The sequence below is a fragment of the Neofelis nebulosa genome, chromosome X (assembly GCF_028018385.1).
Source record: "Neofelis nebulosa isolate mNeoNeb1 chromosome X, mNeoNeb1.pri, whole genome shotgun sequence".
Lineage (NCBI taxonomy): Eukaryota > Metazoa > Chordata > Mammalia > Carnivora > Felidae > Neofelis > Neofelis nebulosa.
Genome location: NC_080800.1, coordinates 126,408,564 through 126,425,397, shown reverse-complemented (window position 1 = coordinate 126,425,397; position 16,834 = coordinate 126,408,564). Strand labels below are relative to the sequence as shown.

Here is a 16,834-nt window from a genome sequence, read left to right as displayed (position 1 = left end):
TCACTTGGCCATAGCTGGAAGTCCTGCCCTTTCAATCTTTTATTTTTTTTTTGGTTCTATTATTTAGATGTGTCTCTTATAAATGGCTTATACCTGGATTTTTAAAAATCCCGTCTTTAACTAGACAATTTAGTCTATATTCCTCAGTGTGTTTGGATTAATTTCTAAACTATTATTTGATACTTTCTACTTATTCCAATATCCTGTTTCTTTATTTTTTCTTTATTTTCCTCCTTGACCTCTTTTGGATTCAGATTTTTCTCACTATTTGAGATTTTTTTCCTCTACCAGTTTGGAAGTAGTATGCTCTATAATCTTTTATTAGTTACTCTAGAAAATTTAGCAAGCATATTTATCCTAACAAAGCTTCAAGTGATTCAATACTGATATGGCCATGAGGGAGGGTCCAGAGTTACCCTCCCACCGTACATAACTGGAAAACCTGGCAAAATATATGCATCAACTGTTTCCAGAAGGGGGACCACAGTTGGTGAAGATCCTGTGGTACCAGACTTTCTGACTCAAGTAGAAAAAACATAAGATGTAACCCATAATGATAAAAGTCAGCCAATCAAAACAGACCCCGGTGAGTTCCAGCCTCTGGTCCAGCAAGTAAGGAGCTTGGAAGTCGCCACTCCCTGCTATTAACAAGTAAAAAGCTGAAAAAAACGGAAACATCAACAACTTTTCTTAGATCCACCAGGGAAGTGAGGTCCCAGGGTGAACCATTTCTCCAAACGCTGGAGAGACAGACACGGAGAACCACCACTTCTTGGAGCCAAAACCCATGAGTGAGAAGAGTGCTGGGGTAGGAACACCTGAACTTGAATTGATGAATTGCTTCAGGCTCAGTGTGGACATATCTGAGAGTTAAAACAAACAAATCTCCCACACTTCTATAAATTGTATCTCCGGGAGTCCTACCAGGTTCCCACAGCGGAGACTGGACAAAAATGTCATGCTTCTGGTCCTGGGAGGGGGAAAGTAGACATTTTGAAATACACCAGATTTTGTGTTACACCCTTCTTACTAAGGTCTGCCCTCGAGACAAGCTATGGCGCCAGCTGTTGGGGTCGTGCCAGAGGCTAACAGAAGGCAAATACCCAAGCCCAGCCTCTCTAGCCATCCCAGCCTGCCCTAGAGGGCTTCCCAGCATAGGGGATTTGTGTTCGCTCCTGCCAGGCGCTCTTGGGCAATACTCCCTCTGGACCACTTCCTTTAGAACTTTTGAACAATGTATTTTTAAAACTTTGCTATTTTTATTGGGCCATTGCAATGTAAGTAAAATCTGTGTGCAAACTAACCAAATGCAGCTTCAAGACAAATCCAGGAGCCGTGCCCCCAACCAGAGGACTGCCCCTTAGTCCCCCCAAGAGAAAAAAATTCTGGAGCATTAAGTACTCTATGCCTACATCCTTTAATTACTTAATGTATTTTTAACTTAAATCCAAGTTAGTTAACATGTAGTGTAATGCTGATTTCAGGAGTAGAATTTAGTGACTCATCACTTACATATAACACCCACTGCTCATCCCAACAAGTGTCCTCCTTAATGCCCATCACCCATCTAGCCCATCCCCCCACCCAAAACCCCTCCAGCCACTCTCAGTTTGTTCTCTGTATTTAAGAGTCTCTTATGGTTTGTCCCCTTCCCTCTTTTTATATTGTTTTTGCTTCCCTTCCCCTACGTTCATCTCTTTTTTCTTAAATGTTTATTTATTTATTTTGAGAGAGAGAGAGCGAGAGCAGGGGAGGTGCAGAGAAAGGGAGAGAAAGAGAATCCCAAGCAGGATCCATGCCATCAGCGCAGAGCCCCATGGGGGGCTCGAACCCACAAAGACCTGAGCAGAAACCCAGAGTCGGATGCTTTACCGATTGAGCCACCCAGGTGCCCCTATTTGTCTGTTTTGTATCTTAAATTCCACATATGAGTGAAGTCATATGATATTTGTCTTTCTCTGACTGACTCATTTCACTTAGCATAATACCCTCCAGTTCCATCCACGTAGTTGCAAATGGCAAGATTTCGTTCTTTTTGATTGCCGAGTAATATTCCAGTGTGTGTGTGTGTGTGTGTGTGTGTGTGTGTGTGTGTCTGTGTGTGTGTGTATGCCACATCTTCTTTATCCATTCATCCATCGATGGACATTTGGGCTCTTTCCATACTTTGGCTATTGTTGATGGTGCTGCTATAAACATGGGGGTGCATGTGCCCCTTTGAAACAGCACCCCTGTATCCCTTAGATAAATGCCTAGTAGTGCAATTGCTGGGTCGTAGGGTAGTTCTATTTTTAACTTTTTGAGGAACCTCCATGCTGTTTTCCAGAGAGGTAACACCAGTTTGCATTCCCACCAGCAGTGCAAGAGGGTCCCTCTTTCTCCACATCCTCGCCAGCATCTGTTGTTGCCCGAGTTGTCAGGTGGTATCTCATTGTGGTTTTGGTTCGTATTTCCCTGATGATGAGTGATGTTGAACATCTTTTCATGTGTCTGTTAGCCATCTGGATGTCTTCTTTGGAAAAACGTCTATTCATATCTTCTACCCATTTCTTCACTGGATTATTTGTGGGTTTTTTTTGGTGTTGAGTTTTTAAAAAATGTTTTTATGTTTATTTTTGAGAGAGAGAGAGAGACAGAGACAGAGCACGAGCAGGGGAGGGGCAGAAAGAGAGGGAGACACAGGATCGGAAGCAGGCTCCAGGCTCTGAGCTTCAGCACAGAGCCCGACGTGGGGCTCGAACTCACCAACCATGAGATAATGACCTGAGCTGAAGTCAGCACTCAACCGACTGAGCCACTCAGGTGCCCCAGTGTTGAGTTTGTTAAGTTCTTTATAGATTTTGGATAGTAATCCTTTATCTGATATGTCATTTGCAAGTACCTTCTCCCGTTCTGTGGATTGCCTTTTAGTTTTGCTGATTGTTTCCTTCACTGTGCAGAAGCTTTTTATCTTTTTTTTTAAATTTTTTTTTCAACGTTTTTTATTTATTTTTGGGACAGAGAGAGACAGAGCATGAACGGGGGAGGGTCAGAGAGAGAGGGAGACACAGAATCGGAAACAGGCTCCAGGCTCCGAGCCATCAGCCCAGAGCCTGACGCGGGGCTCGAACTCACGGACCGCGAGATCGTGACCTGGCTGAAGTCGGACGCTTAACCGACTGCGCCACCCAGGCGCCCCAAGAAGCTTTTTATCTTGATGAGGTCCCAATAGTTCATTTTTGCTTTTGTTTTCCTTGCCTCTGGAGACATGTCAAGTATGAAGTTGCTGCAGGTGAGGTCAAAGAGGTTTTTGCCTGCTTTGTCCTCAAGAATTGTGATGACTTCCTGTCTTATGTTTAGGTCTTTCATCCATTTTGAGTTTATTTTTGTGTCTGGTGTAAGAAAGTGGTCCAGGTTCATTCTTCTGCATGTCGCTGTCCAGTTTTCCCAGCACCACTTGCTGAAGAGACTGTCTTTATTCCATTGGATATTCTTTCCTGCTTTGTCAAAGATTCATTGGCCATATGTTTGTGGGTCCATTTCTGGGTTCTCTATTCTGTTCCATTGATATGAGTGTCTGTTTTGTGCCAGCATCATACTGTTGTGATGATTACAGCTTTGTAATACAGCTTGACGCTCGGGATTGTAATGCCTCCAGCTTTCGTTTTCTTTTTCAGGATCGCTTTGGTTATTCGGGGTCTGTTCTGGTTCCATACAAATTTTAGGATCGTTTGTTCTAGCTCTGTGAAGAATGCTGGTGTTGTTTTTGATGTTATTTTGATAGGGATTGCTATGCCTAGATCCTTTAAATTAAAATTTCAGCTTGTGGCTCTAAATTCTCAAGGGCAATATTTCCTTTGTCCCCTGCCCCCCACTTCTACCCAGGTCCAAGGTCAAAATAAACGAATATCCTCACCTCTTTTGGTGGGGTATATATATATATATATATATATATATATATTTTTTTTTTTTTTTTTTTGGTCACCAATTGTAGTAGTTTTCTGCTGTTGCTGTGTCAAATTGCCACAAACTTAGTGGTTGTAAACAGCAAAACTTTATTATCTTACAGTTCTGGAGGTCAGAAATCCCAATGTAGATCTCACTGAGCTAAACTCAAGTTATCAGCAGGGCTGGGTTCCTTCAGGAGACTCGAGGGAAGAATCTGTTGTTGTTTTGCCCTTTTCCAGCTTCTACAGGCCGCCTGAATTCCTTGGCTCGCAGCCCCTTTGTCCATTTTTGAGGCCAGCAATGTAGCCTCTCTCCCGTGAGCCTCTCTGGCTCTCACCCCTGTTTCCACTGTCGCATCTCCTGTCACTCCCCTGCATCTGTCTTCCTTTTATAAAGATGCGTATGATGGCATTTGGGGCCACCCGGACATCCCAGGACAGCCTCCCCGTCTCAAGATCCTTGGCTTAATCCCATCTGCAATGTCCTTTTTGCCATGTAAGGTAACATATCCGCAGGGGCCCAGAGTTAGGACGTGGCCATCTTGGGGGGCTGGTATCCTGCGAAGCACACGTATTGACAGCATTACCCTTCAAGAGTACTGGCTTTATATGGGGGCCCAGGCATCACCTCCTGGCTCCCATGGGTGGCGTCCGGATAGCCATAGAGAGAGGGTGTGCGAGGAGGAGGGTGGCCTGGGCTCCTGTTTCCTGGGTGTAGATGCCCCTGGGACAGGAGCTAACCCAGGAGCTATCTCACCCCTCTGGACTCAAGGACCCTCATTGTTTCTGACCTTGGAGCCTTCGTCTTATTTTCCCAGCAGCTCGGCCATTCATTCAAACGGTTTCAGGGGCTCTGGTGCAGGAGGGTTTCTCTGGACACATGGTCCGCACTGTTCACGAAGTCTCCACTACGCCCCCTTGCCCTATCCACAGCTCCAGACACCCAGCCCCATTGGGGTCTGTTGTTTAATGTCCCCCCCCCCCACCCCGCCTCCGGGAAGTCGGCTCTGACTGGCAGTCACCTCTGGCTCGCTGCTGAGTCCCAGTCCCTAGCACGTGTGGCCCAGAGCCGAGGCTCGACGGGTCACGAGCGAATGGGCAGCTCGGCCGGAGGTTGGGTCACCTGGCCGAGTGGGCGCGGGATGGGAAATAGCGCCATGGGGGTGGGGTGGCGCTCAAGTCCCCAACCAGCACAGCACACGGCTCGGCACTACCACCCCCTTATGCCGCCTCCTTCCCCACCTTCCCCCAAACCCTCCGGGGTGCTCTGGAAGCAGCTCTCTCTGTTCAGTATCTTACATAAACTGTTTATTCGAGAACAATTAAAGAAAGCAACTGTGGTGCGGATTCCCCGGGGTGAGATGGCCGGGCCGGGTGTGTAAGCAGGCTGGTGTGCGTGTGTGAGCGCTGACACGTGGACGCGCGTGCGCGCCGCCCACGAAGGGCGTGGACTGCAATGAATGACTCTGTATATGCTGCTTGGCCCCTTCCCCGCCCCCCCAAACCAACCGTGCCTATGTGGGGCCCGCCGCAGCAAAATTCAGGCCTTCTTCTTCCCCTTCCCCGCCCCCAGCTCTTGCTCTGAGACCCCCATCTCCTCTGGCCGCGGTTCGACCACCCTCAGTCACAAAGAGCTCCAGTGATCCCGTTAAGACATCTGGGGGAAGAGGGAAAAAAAGCATCTTTTCAAACGTCAAGTGGATAAACAGGGCGCCAGATGTGTGGCCAGGAACCCGCTCAGCAGCTCCCGGGCCAGCGCCCTCCCCTGTGGCGCCCGGCAAGGAGCCGCCCCGAGAGAGGGGCTGTCCGCATGGACGCTGGGCAGCCGGTGCACCTCCAAGCCTCAGCCCCGAGAGGCCCAAACCCTGGGCAGAGAAGCGGGGAGGTGACTACACTGGTGGTGAACCCTCCCCGTAAACAGCCATCGGGGGACAGGGATGGACTGGGAGCGGGCCCCTGCAGCACATGAGGTGGCCAGCGCAGGGGCCCGCCCTTCTGAAGGGGGAAGCCACCGGAAGGCTCAAGGCCCAGGAACAGGCAGCCGCTTGGAATGGTCCCTTGGAATGGGAATCCCCCCAGCCCTACCCCCCCGAGAGAAAAAAGTAACAGTCGCAGAAGAGGCAGGTTCTGGAGCGTGATTCCGCCCCGAAAGCGGTGCGGGTCAGGCTGGTGGCCCCGGGCCCTGCTTATAGGCACATTTAATAGGACTCCCGTGGATGGTTCAAGTGGGTAGGACAGGTCTCTCCCCGAGGCCACCCTGGAGGGGCTCCTGGCTCCAGCCTCTTCCCCACAGCCCTCCCATGAGGTATTATGCTCTCCCCCCCTCCCCAACTCGCTGCCTCCCTCTTCTGCCTCCCCCCAACTCCCCCCCCCCGCCCCACCCCCGCACATGGGTGGTCAGGGGCACCCATGGGGGGGGTGGAACGGCGCCCTATGTGGGGTCCAGCTCAAAGACACCGTCGCTGGTGGGAGTGGTGAAGAAGGACGGTGGGTCGGAGGCGGCCGACTCCTGCCCCCCGCTGCTGCGCTCACGGGCGCGCCTCTCCTCCAGCCGCAGGCTCCGCTCGAAGTCTAGCAGCTGCCCCATGAAGTTGAAGTTGGGTGAGATGTTAGACTTCTTCCTCTTGACCAGGTCGTAGGCATCATTGAGTGAGAGGTGGCGCTTCTGCATGAGGTAGGCCACAGTGACGGTGACAGAGCGGCTGACGCCTGCCAGGCAGTGAACGAGCACCCCGCAGTTCTGCGACAAGGCCTCATCTAGATGGGGGCAGAGCGGGGGTCAATGTGACCTGTGGGCCCCGCTCCGCCCTCTTGGAACCGAGTGGCTCTGGCCGGTTTGGCCTGGGAGCCCTGTCCTGCCTGAGGAGTCCAGGGGCTTTTGCTGGTGGCCTCCGGGAGCTGGTGCCGGCACTGCCCGCCCCCAGAAGCGCAGCTCCGGTTTTGGGCTCTGCGGACGGCAGCCAAGTGCATCATGGGGCCCTCATGGGGGAGTGAGAGAGGCCAGGACCCAGGCCTGGGGGGGCAGGGGGGCAGAGGGGGGCCGAGCAGACTCACCAATGAACGCGATGGCCTCAGGAAAGAACTGGGACAGGTTCTGGCTCCAGTGGTCGGAGATGGGGATCTGTTTGTAGTGAAACTCGCCGTTCTTCTCGAAGACGTTAGGCAGGTTGGGGGTGACGTTGAGGATGTAGCGGATGCCCAGCTTGGCCAAGCTCTCCACGTTGGCCGAATCCCGGGCACTGCCCAGGTAGAGGTTGGGCAGGATCTGGACAGGGAAGGATGGCAGCAGCCCCCCTGGGGGCGGCGTGGCACCCTCCGAATCCAGGCCACAGCTCATGGAGTCGCGGTCAGGCTCGGATTCCGCATCAGAGTAGTCCGAGCCCAGGCACAGGCCGCCCAGCCCCACCACTGGGCTGGGCACTGGGGCTGTGCTTGGGCCACCCTGGCTGCTGAGGCTGGTCTCACACAGGTGGGGGCACTCTGCCTGGAATCTGCTGAAGCCACCTGGGAGGGGAGAGGAGGACCGTCCTGTCGATTGGGCAGCCAAATCACCCCTGCCCAATCACCTGGGCAGCCAAGCACCCCTGGCTGGGGATACGACTCCGACACCCGAGGGGGCTTGCAGAGGTCCCCAAAGGGAACTCAACAGTCAGCAACCTGGGGCGCCTGGGTGGCTCGGTCGGTTAAGCGTAGGACTTTGGCTTGGTCATGATCTCACAGTCTGTGAGTTCGAGCCCTGCGTCGGGCTCTGTGCTGACAGCTCGGAGCCTGGAGCCTGCTTTGGAATCTGTGTCTCCCTCTCTCTGCCCCTCCCCCTCTCATGCTCTGCCTCTCTCTCTCTCTCTCTCTCAAAAATAGATAAACACTTTTAAAAATTTTAAAAAGAGGAAAGCTTCAGATGTGAGTTCTGTCCCTGGGTGCTTCCCCCATCCAGCTCAAGCAGGAGCACCCCAAGAGGCAGGAGCCTGAGAGCGAGCGCATCATTCCTCCTGGGTCGATTCAAAGTCCCAAGAAGTGAGCATCTCCTTCGTGTATGGATAACTATTTTCCCGGGCTAGGTGTGGGGCCTGGACATCCGACGCTTTATAGGTTTCTGTGTCCCCGTGCATTCAGAATGGAGCAAGGGACAACAGTCCAATGACCCGCCTTGATGGGGAAGTGGGGAGCTGACTCTGCAGGCTCCTGGGAACCTGGGCCTCTGGGTGTGTGTTTGGCTCCTCAAGGAGCCAACAGGCCTGTATCAGCCTATCCCTTTCCGTCCCCCAGCCAGTGGCTATGATGGGACAGGTCTCTGCCTCCTCCTACCTTCACTGCTTTTCTCTCTCTCTCTCACCCCCCCACCCCCCTTCCCCATTCCGGAGCCTTTGCAGAGCGGGGATTTGTCCTCTTGTGCCCCTGCCTCCTTTGCCCGCGGCAGAGCAGCTGCGGGGGTGGGGTGGGGGTGGTGACGTCCTCCCGGGAGATTGGGAGTCCGCACTTGGTACTCTATTGTTGAGCGTCCCCGGAGGCAGGGCTGGGCAGGGCAGGGCAGGGCAGCCGGATTCTCCCCATTTTCCAGACTCAGAAACTGGGGCTCTCCAGGGCGAAGGGCTTGCCCCAGGTCTTTCTCAGGGGAGAGGGGATCTCAGCTCCACTTTAGGTAAAATAAGGCTGGGCTTGCCCAGGGACAAATGCATTAGGACCCCCCCCCCCGCCCCCCGGGAAGCTGTGGCCCTGCGAGCCCCCGGGGGCCCGGGGCCCTTCCCAGGCCGGTGCCCCGCGCCAGCGCCCGCACGTACCCTGGAGGTAGTATGCCAGGTAGCCTTCCTCGCGCAGCTTCTGCAGCAGGGTGCCGAGCACCGAGTCGGCCTCCCACTCGTCGGCGTCCGCCTCCCCGCGCCGGTGCCGGCCCCCGCCCTGGTCGTACAGGAGCACCGGGGCGGGCGGGGGCGGCTGCAGCGGCGGCCCGGGCAGCAGCGCGCGAACCGACAGGGCCCCCCGCCGCAGGCGGCGCAGCAGCAGCGCGGGCAGGGCCACGCTCAGCGCCCCGCCGATGCGCGCCGACTCGTACAGCTCGCGGCTTCTGCAGTCGAGGAGCAGCAGCCGAGGCCGCGGGGGCGACAGCTCCCGCCGCAGCCACAGGCACGAACGGCCCAGACCCTCCATGGGCTCGCGGCTCCCGGCCCGTCCGCCCGCCGGCGCTGCGGAGAGAGGGGCAGGCGCGCGGCGTGAGCTCGCGTCCCCCGCGCCCGGCCGCCAAGAGGCCGAGACGTGAAGCCCACCCCGCATGCCCAAGGCGGGCGCCGAGAGCCCCGCAGGGACACCCCTGCACGGCCCGCTTCTCTTCTCACGCCCCCTCCCTCGGCGAGGACGCGCGGAAGGGCGCCTCGAGCCCTCGGAGGAGGAAAACGCCTGGCGCGGCGGCCGGCTCCTGGAGGGGAGGAGGGAGAGGTCCTCCAGGAGAGGAAGGCCGGGTGTCCGATGGGCCCTCGGAACGCCGCGGGTCCTTGGCCGGCCCCGCTGGGGCAGCCTGAGGCTACGGCCACACCGCAGCACACCCCCTTCCCGCGGCTCTCGCTTGGCCTGCCCGCAATCGCTCCCCAAGTTCAAGCTTCCGACTTTGGGGGTGTGTGCTCCGGCAGAGGCGGCCGGGGGAGTAGAGGTGGCGCCGAAGGGATGGGCCTGAGCTGGCCTCCTCGGAGCTGACCCGGCCCCGGTGGCGCCCGGGAGGAGGAAACGGGAGGCAAGAGACCTGGAGGGTGATCGCGCGGCGGGCTGCCGCGGGCAGACGTCCGAGCCGAGGCCAGCGCGCGACGCGGGGCTCGGTTCCCCCGGTAGGGCGTCCCCGGGCCCGGCCTCCGGGGAAGAGGGCGGGGTGGCGAAGCAGGCGCGCACGTGGACGCTGAGTCCCGCGCAGCTCTCCAACCGGCAGCTTCCTGGCAGCGGAACCCAGCTTCCACCTTGGAAGCCGCTGCCTTTGGACGTGGAGTTGCCGTTTGGAGGGGCGGGGCAGCGGGGGCGGGCTCAGGGGGGCCGGCGAGCCAACGGGTGCCAGCGAAGCAGTCGGGTGGGCCCCCAAGTGGTGCGCTGAGCGGGGGCTCTCACCGAAGCGGGACCGGGCCGGGGCAGAGGCCAAGGGCAGGTCAGGGGCCCAGCAGGTGACCAGCCTCAGTTCTTCTGCCCAGCTGGAAGTAGGGGGGAGGGACAGGGATAAGAGCCCAGTGCCCCTGCCCCAGAAGCTGCCGCCCAGCCCTACTCACTCGTTGACCCTGGACCATCACGTCCACTGACTGGACTTTAGTGACCCCATCTCTCTAATGTGGGCTCATCACAGCCAGCACCTCGAGCTACTGTGGGATGCCACTGAAATCATGGAGGGGAGGAGGAAGCCAGACCAGAAACCCATTGCTGTCTTCTGGCCCAGAACTCTGCCCAAGGGCTAGGAGGACAGATGACAGCTTCTGGGCACCTGCCCCCCCCCCATACCCCCCCATAGCTTCCCTCACACATGGCCTTAGCCAGCCAGGAGCCCTGAGTCCCCAGTCCCTAACTGAGGTGCTCTGCTCTTAACCACGTCACTGTCCCAGGAATCATCCCTGGCTTCTCCCTCTGCCTCCTCCCTGGTCAAGAGCCAAGTAGTTTCGACTTAAATTCATCTCTTACACCTGTACTCTGCCCTCTGCTCCCCGCAGTGAGGGCTCGCGCTGGCCAACTCTTGACCAGGTCCCCGTCACAGCCTCCAAAGCCCTCTCTCCCTGCCTCCACATCATTTGTTCATCAGAGGCCAGTGGCCTCCATACCTTCCATGGACACAGGATGACGAACAGGCAGGACACACAGGGTCCCTGCTCGCTCAGCACTCCCAACTTAGCCGCACAGGTCAGTAATAGGGAGACTGAACTCGATAACGCAGGGTGTGATAAGTGTCCCTTCCCTGCTTAAAACCCGTCAAAAGCAAACACCAGAGTTGAAGGAAAATGTACAGCAGGTAAGATAAAGCTCATACAAATTAATCAAAAGGTTAAGGCTCCAATAAATGTGCAAGGAACCAGAAAAGACCGCGCGAGGAAAGAAATGCAACCTTTGGGGGAAGAAGTTTCCACCTCAGGTATGGAGGGAAGGCAAACAAAACAAAACAAAACAAAACAAAACAAAAAACAAGGTGACGGTGGAAAACAAGGTAACACTTTCCACCTAGTACATTGGTAAAATGTTCTCAAAGTGAATACACCCAGTGCTGCTCTTATCTGCATGGCCCTTCTGGAAATTAGCTTGGTAACAGGCATCCGGAGCTAGGAAGAAATCCACACCCTCTGGCCGCTGCTCGGAATCTATCCCAAGGAACTAACTAAAAGAAGACAGAGCTATGCACACAGGGTGGGCACCACAAGATGTGCAACTAAGGCGGGAAGGACACAAAAGCACTGGAGGGTGGACGTTTCGGATAATTAAGTTCAGTGCCACCTACGAAGTCTCCTCTGTTCATCAGAGCCACAGAGGAAGATGAGACAACTCAGGAAGGAATACTAGGGACAGGACAGGTTGTTGGGAGCCAGGCCCTCAAAGGGGCCGCCATTGTCCCCCCTCCTTCCCTCCTCCCTCCCTGGCCCAGCGGGGCTGCCTGGGACTCCTCTCTGGCTACAGCCCACGGTGTCCTGGCCTCTGGGAGTCCAGGGATCCAGGGGTCTTAGGGAGCTGGGCCGTGCCCTCCTGCTCCCCAGCCCAGGCCTCCGTCCTCTGTAGCCTGTTCAGATTCTGCTCCTTTTCCAGACCCCCCCCCCCCCCCCCCGCCAAGGCACCCTCCTCTGAGCAGCCTTCCTGTAGCCTCCTTGGTCTGTGCTGTAAGCCTCAGGTGTCTGACGCTGCAATGCCTGGGAGCTGCTGCAGATTCGGAGGCTGCTGCGGCCAGAACGGGACCCACGCGCATTCCACCCCCCCCCCCCCGGGGTCTCGCCTGCTCCAGGGCAGGGACTCTGTCTTCTGTCCTGTTCTTTCCCTCACATCCTAGCTCCCAGAGGCAGAGGTGGGCTGCCACCTGGACTTGGGCCTCAAGCCTCGGGGCTCCCTCCGGCCCGCTGCAGCTGGGGAAGGAACTCTGGGGCAGGCCTGGTTAAAACCACCAAGGACTTCTGCAGTGTGCCCGCCTGGAGTGCCTGGCTTGGCCGAGTTGTGGGCGGTGGCAATGCTGGACAGGGAGGTGGAGGGGTGCCGGGCGGCCAGCCCCCCTGTCGTGGGGAGTCAGTGTGGCTGGAGAGAGGGCAGCCGGCCCCTTAAGGGGTAGGAGCTCCTGAGGTGCCCAGGCATGCTTTCTAGAGAGGGATCCCTGGAGGAGGCAAGGGGACCTGTCTGGGAAGAGGAGGGTGGGGGCGGCCTGGGGCGTGGGAGGGAGGCAACTTCAGCACCGGTGAAGGGAGAGGAAACTTGGCTCCAAGAAACTCTCCCAGAGCGGGGCTGTGCCGGAGCCTGTGGCTCCCAGCGCCTGACGAGGGGCTCCCCCTGCGCGCCTGGCGCTGGACCGCTGCGGGCAAGCCCACCCATCGGGTGAAAAGGATCAGGAGGAGGGGCCGTGTTCAATCTCGCAAGTGAGTACTCAGTGCCCGGCGCCAGCAGCGCCCGCTGCGCCAGCCGCAGGACAAACTGGAACCTGTTGCCATCTCCGCACTGCAGGGCTGAGCGCAGCCAAGCACCCCCACCCCCCGCCCCGCCCCCAGCGACCCTGGCCGGCCCGCCCGCACTCGGGGTTCGCCGTAGCACCTGCTCTGGGCGCCGGCCCCGCCCCGCGGGCTGGGAGCGTGCTGGGCTGGGGAAGGCAGCGCCGTGCGCCCGGCTTCGCGGAGGCCCGCACGGCGGGTGGAGCCAGGCCGCGCGCTCGCCGCAGGGTGGGAGCTGAGCCTGACGCCCCGGTCCCGCCGGGCGTCCCCGGCCTCCGCCCGACCCGGCCGGTGCCCCTCGGAGGCGGCGGGGACGCGGCGGCCCGTAGGCCCCGCGCGCGCCATGTGCGCCCTCTGGTCTCCCGGAGCCTCTGGAGAGCGGCGCCCCGCCTCGCCCGCCACCCCTCACCCCGAAATGCACGGTTCTCTCCGGGCCGAATGGCAGGATTTCGGCTGTCGCGGCCCAGTCACATGGCCAGGAGGAGCACAACTCCCAGCGACAGCGTTCCTGCCAAATCCAGTGTCTTTTCCACCAAATCCACTTTCCGCCGGGGATGGCTTTCTGCTTTTCCTGGTCGGTGTTCTCGCTGGACTGGGAGTTCCTCCAAGGCAGGAGCGGGCCCCAAGCTGGCCCCAGCCCCCAGCGCAGGGCTTGGCGTATGCCCGGCGCTCCCGGAAGAAATGCTTGTTAACAAAGAAGGCGTGAATGAATGAAACCAATTGTTGCATGAGGAAGCCCTGGGGGGGTGCTGGTCGTGCTGTTTCTCCCCGCGGGTCACACCCCCCCCCCCACACACACCACGGACACTCACAGGCACACATGCACGCCCAGCCCTGCCCTCACGGCACACGCGGAGAGGCACACACACTGTGTCGGACTCCCGTCCTCCTGGAGCCGACCTACTACGTGCCTGTTCGGCAACTGGCGTTCCTTTGGTTCCAGCTGGGCTGGCTCCATTTCGGTGCCCGCCTCTCCCTTCCTCCTCCCCCAGCCCACATCTAAGTATGGTACCTTGCACCCCAAGTGCCTGCTTTATCTCTTAGGGAAGAGGCCAGGCCAGTCGCTGGGGAGACTCAAGGTCTGTTTAGGGAGGCACCTGGCAGGGATGCGAAGACTGCTGCAGCCTCTAGAGCCCGCGTGCCAGGTGTCAGGGGTGGCGGTGGGAGGGCCTCGGGGACGTGCTGGGGGTGTGGGGGGCTATCTGCGATGGGGCCGGGGAGCGTAAATCCAGCAGGCGTGCGTACGTGCTGGGGTGTGTGTGAGCGTGCACGCTGGGGATGCTAGGGGTGTGTGCCTGGGGAACGGGCCCGGTGTGGGGTGTGGGGAGCCGGCTGCTGGGGCATGAGTTAGTTCTGGGGCTTCACTCAGGGGTAGGTGGGTGGCAGCAGTGTCTCTGGGCTGGGAACGTGGGTGGAGTGTCTGTAATGAGCATATGGGGAGTTGGAGATGGTGGTGGCACCGTGAGGGGAGCTATGTTAGTGCAGATATGGCAGGGATGGATTGTGTGTGTGTGTGTGTGCGCGCGCGCGCGCCTGGGTGTGTACTGGGTCTGGGATGGGTGCTAGCCTGAGTTGGGGGCAGCGCTGGCTGGTGGGCTAGGGGCTGCTGCTGTGCTCACTGCAGGGACTAGGTCTGCGGTGCGTGGTTGATGCGCGCGCGTGCAGAGGACAGGGAGGTGCACGGGCGGGATGCGGGGGGTGTGCGGTGACAGGATCGAGTGGGTCTCACAGGGGCGCGTGCGTCGGCCCCGTGGGCTACGCTTTGGCAAGACTTTGGGGTGCAGGGTGGAGGAGCTCACGTCAGAGGGGGCGGCCGGGCTGGGTGGGGGTGGGGTGGGTGGGTGCCGGGGAGCCGCGTGCTCCGCTCACCTCCGCTCACCTCCGCTCACCCCGGATCCGCTCGGCTTCCAGCGCCGGCTCCGCGCGTCGCGGCCGGGAAGTTTCCGAAGCCCAGGCGGCGGGAAGCGCCACCGCCGCTGCCGCCGAGCGTCACCGGAGCCTCAGGCGGCGGCCTCGCCTGAAGCCGAGGGGCCGCCGCCGCCGCCGCTGCGGAGGGAAACTCCAAATCCCGCCTCCGCCGCCGCCTCCTCCCTTCCCGTCGCCGTCTTCTCCGCCCCCTGCCCAGGAGGGGCGATGTCGCCGGCGGCGCGCAGGGAAGGAGAGGGGAGGGACCGCGCGGCCTGCCCGGCGTCTCCCTCCACCTCCCCCGCCCCCGCCCGCCTTCCTCCCACCTGCGAGACTGTCCGCTCTGCCCGCCGCGGACCCTCTGCGCGGGAGGCTCGCGGCATGGGGTCCGCGGGCTCAGGGCGCGGGAGTGGGGTGGGGAGACCCGACCCAGGCTGGACCTGGGCTGGGGGAGGGTTGCCCCGAAGACTCCGTGCTGGCGCCTCTGCTTCCAGCGAGGCAAGCGAAGGGGCCCGTGGAGGACCGGGCACAGCTGGGCCCCTGGGGCCACCTCCTACTGCCACGCGGGAGAGGGCATGAGGTCCGTCTGACTACTGCAAATCCTCCCCCCCCCCCACCCCGCCCCCAGTTCCCAGGTCCCTCCGCACTGTCTTCCATTCTCGTGTATCAGATTCTGGCTAATAATAATAGCGTTTGAGCCTCAGTGCCTGGAAGGGGTGGAGCCAGGACGTTGGGGGAGGGCCTGAGAGGGGGCCTTGTCACCAGGCCCACTTTGCTTTCTTCGGCACCAAAGGCCATAAGCATCTCCATCGAGGACCTCATTTTGTCCTTACGCCAGTCTGGGAGTCAGAGGGGATCTGGCTAGGGAAACTGAGGCACTGGTTTCCTGGTGTCACACGGCGACGTGGCGGTGGAGCCCCACCGGGTTCAGAAGCCCCAACTGAGTGTGAACAAGGAGACTCAGTGGATTCTCTGCCCCGCTCACTGCTGTGGGGAGGAGGAGGCGGGGAGGAGCACAGAGGGGCTCCCACCTGAGTCACGGGTGAGTTGGCCCCCCCTGGAATGGGGCACAAGGGATGCTGAAAAGCGGCATGATTGCTGTGGGCTGCTGTAGACCAGCTTCTGGCAGGGTCTCCCGTGCCTCTGCTCAGGGAGATCAGAGTGAGGCGAGGCGAGGCCAGGCTGGGGCGACATCGAGAGGGAGGCGGGCAGGGCTGGGATGCCAGCAGCTCCATGGATGAGGGGGCAGCCAAGGGAGGCCTGGCTGCCTGGCTCCTGTCTGCAGCACTGCTGAATTCCCCTGAGTCATTTCCTGGAAAAGAGAGGAGAGGGGCAGCTTTGTCTCTGGTGCCTCAGTTTCCTCATCTGTACAGCTGGGGGGAGGGGAGGACCTCATGGTCTCCCAGGGCCCTCTGGGACTGGCCTCACTGCAGTTTGGACCCATGAGATGGGGCGAGCAGAGCCCAGCTGCTGCCGCCCTGGCAGACCCGCCTTGCCCTTTGACCCCTTCCAGCCTCAGCAGGACGCTCACTCTCCCAGCCCACCCCCTGCTCTGGCCCCTGGCCTTCCTAGGTTGTAGCTCCTGGAAGGTGCATCCGGCAGGCAGGCCCAGGGAACCCCAGAGCCAGGCTGGCACTTTCTTCTCCCCTTCGGCGTCAGGGCTCCGGGGGCCAGTGTGGAGCCAAAAGGCCATAACAGCACCTGACAGGTGAGCAAACCAGGCTGTGCAAGGGCCCTGCTGCTCCGACCCTGTGCTTCTCCGACCAGCCCGCATGTGCTGAAAACACACGGAGACCACAAAAGATAAGGCTCTGTTTCCTGCCCCCAACGCCGCCCCCCTGCCCCCCACCCAGGGCCCTGCCCCGGCCCAAGGCAGTCAGTCAGCCCCCCGGCAAAGACTTGGTGAGCTGACTCAGAGGACTTTCTGGAAAGGTTGGATAACCAGTCCCCACCTCCCCACCCCCATGCCGTGCTTAAGTGACTCAGGGCCCAACAGGCTGGAGGAGGAACATTTGGATCGAATGCTGCTGTCCCCCACCCTTGCAGAGCTCCCACCCCAGCCCTGCCACGGGGCCTCTGCTCTCCAGGCAACAAGGCCCACCCAGTGCTGGAAGAGGAGAAGGCAGAAATGGCCAGGCCAGGCCGGGGACTTAGCGAGCGAGGCCTGACTGTATACCCTGTTGAGGAATAAAATGCGAATCCTTCTAGAAGAGGACTTGAGTACCAGGCCAATTGTGTTGGAACCGAGGTTGTTCTGAAGACGCACCTGGGCCTCCCTCTCCAAAGCCACCCAGCCCGCATGCTCACTCCCGTCCATTCCTGACAGGACCGGAATCTCAGCCGAGTTGCCGGGCAGCCCCGAGACTCTCTGTC

General features: G+C 59.2%; 1 protein-coding gene across 3 annotated transcripts; it reads right to left on the bottom strand.

Moving 5' to 3' along the window:
• Positions 1–5,212: 5,212 nt before the first annotated feature.
• Positions 5,213–14,824, bottom strand: DUSP9 (dual specificity phosphatase 9). 3 transcript variants are annotated; one of them, XM_058713230.1, is made up of 4 exons: positions 14,426–14,824; positions 8,705–9,106; positions 6,981–7,430; positions 5,213–6,683 (listed from the first exon to the last, which is right to left on the bottom strand). In XM_058713230.1, exons 2-4 carry the CDS (start codon positions 9,069–9,071, stop codon positions 6,358–6,360), a joined length of 1,143 nt encoding a protein of 380 aa, XP_058569213.1. In that variant the 5' UTR covers positions 9,072–9,106; positions 14,426–14,824; the 3' UTR covers positions 5,213–6,357. The 3 variants fall into 3 exon arrangements, with proteins under 3 accessions (XP_058569213.1, XP_058569214.1, XP_058569212.1); XM_058713231.1 differs by having other exon boundaries at positions 14,436–14,824; XM_058713229.1 differs by lacking the exon at positions 14,426–14,824 and having other exon boundaries at positions 8,705–11,662.
• Between the last annotated feature and the right edge of the window lie 2,010 nt (positions 14,825–16,834).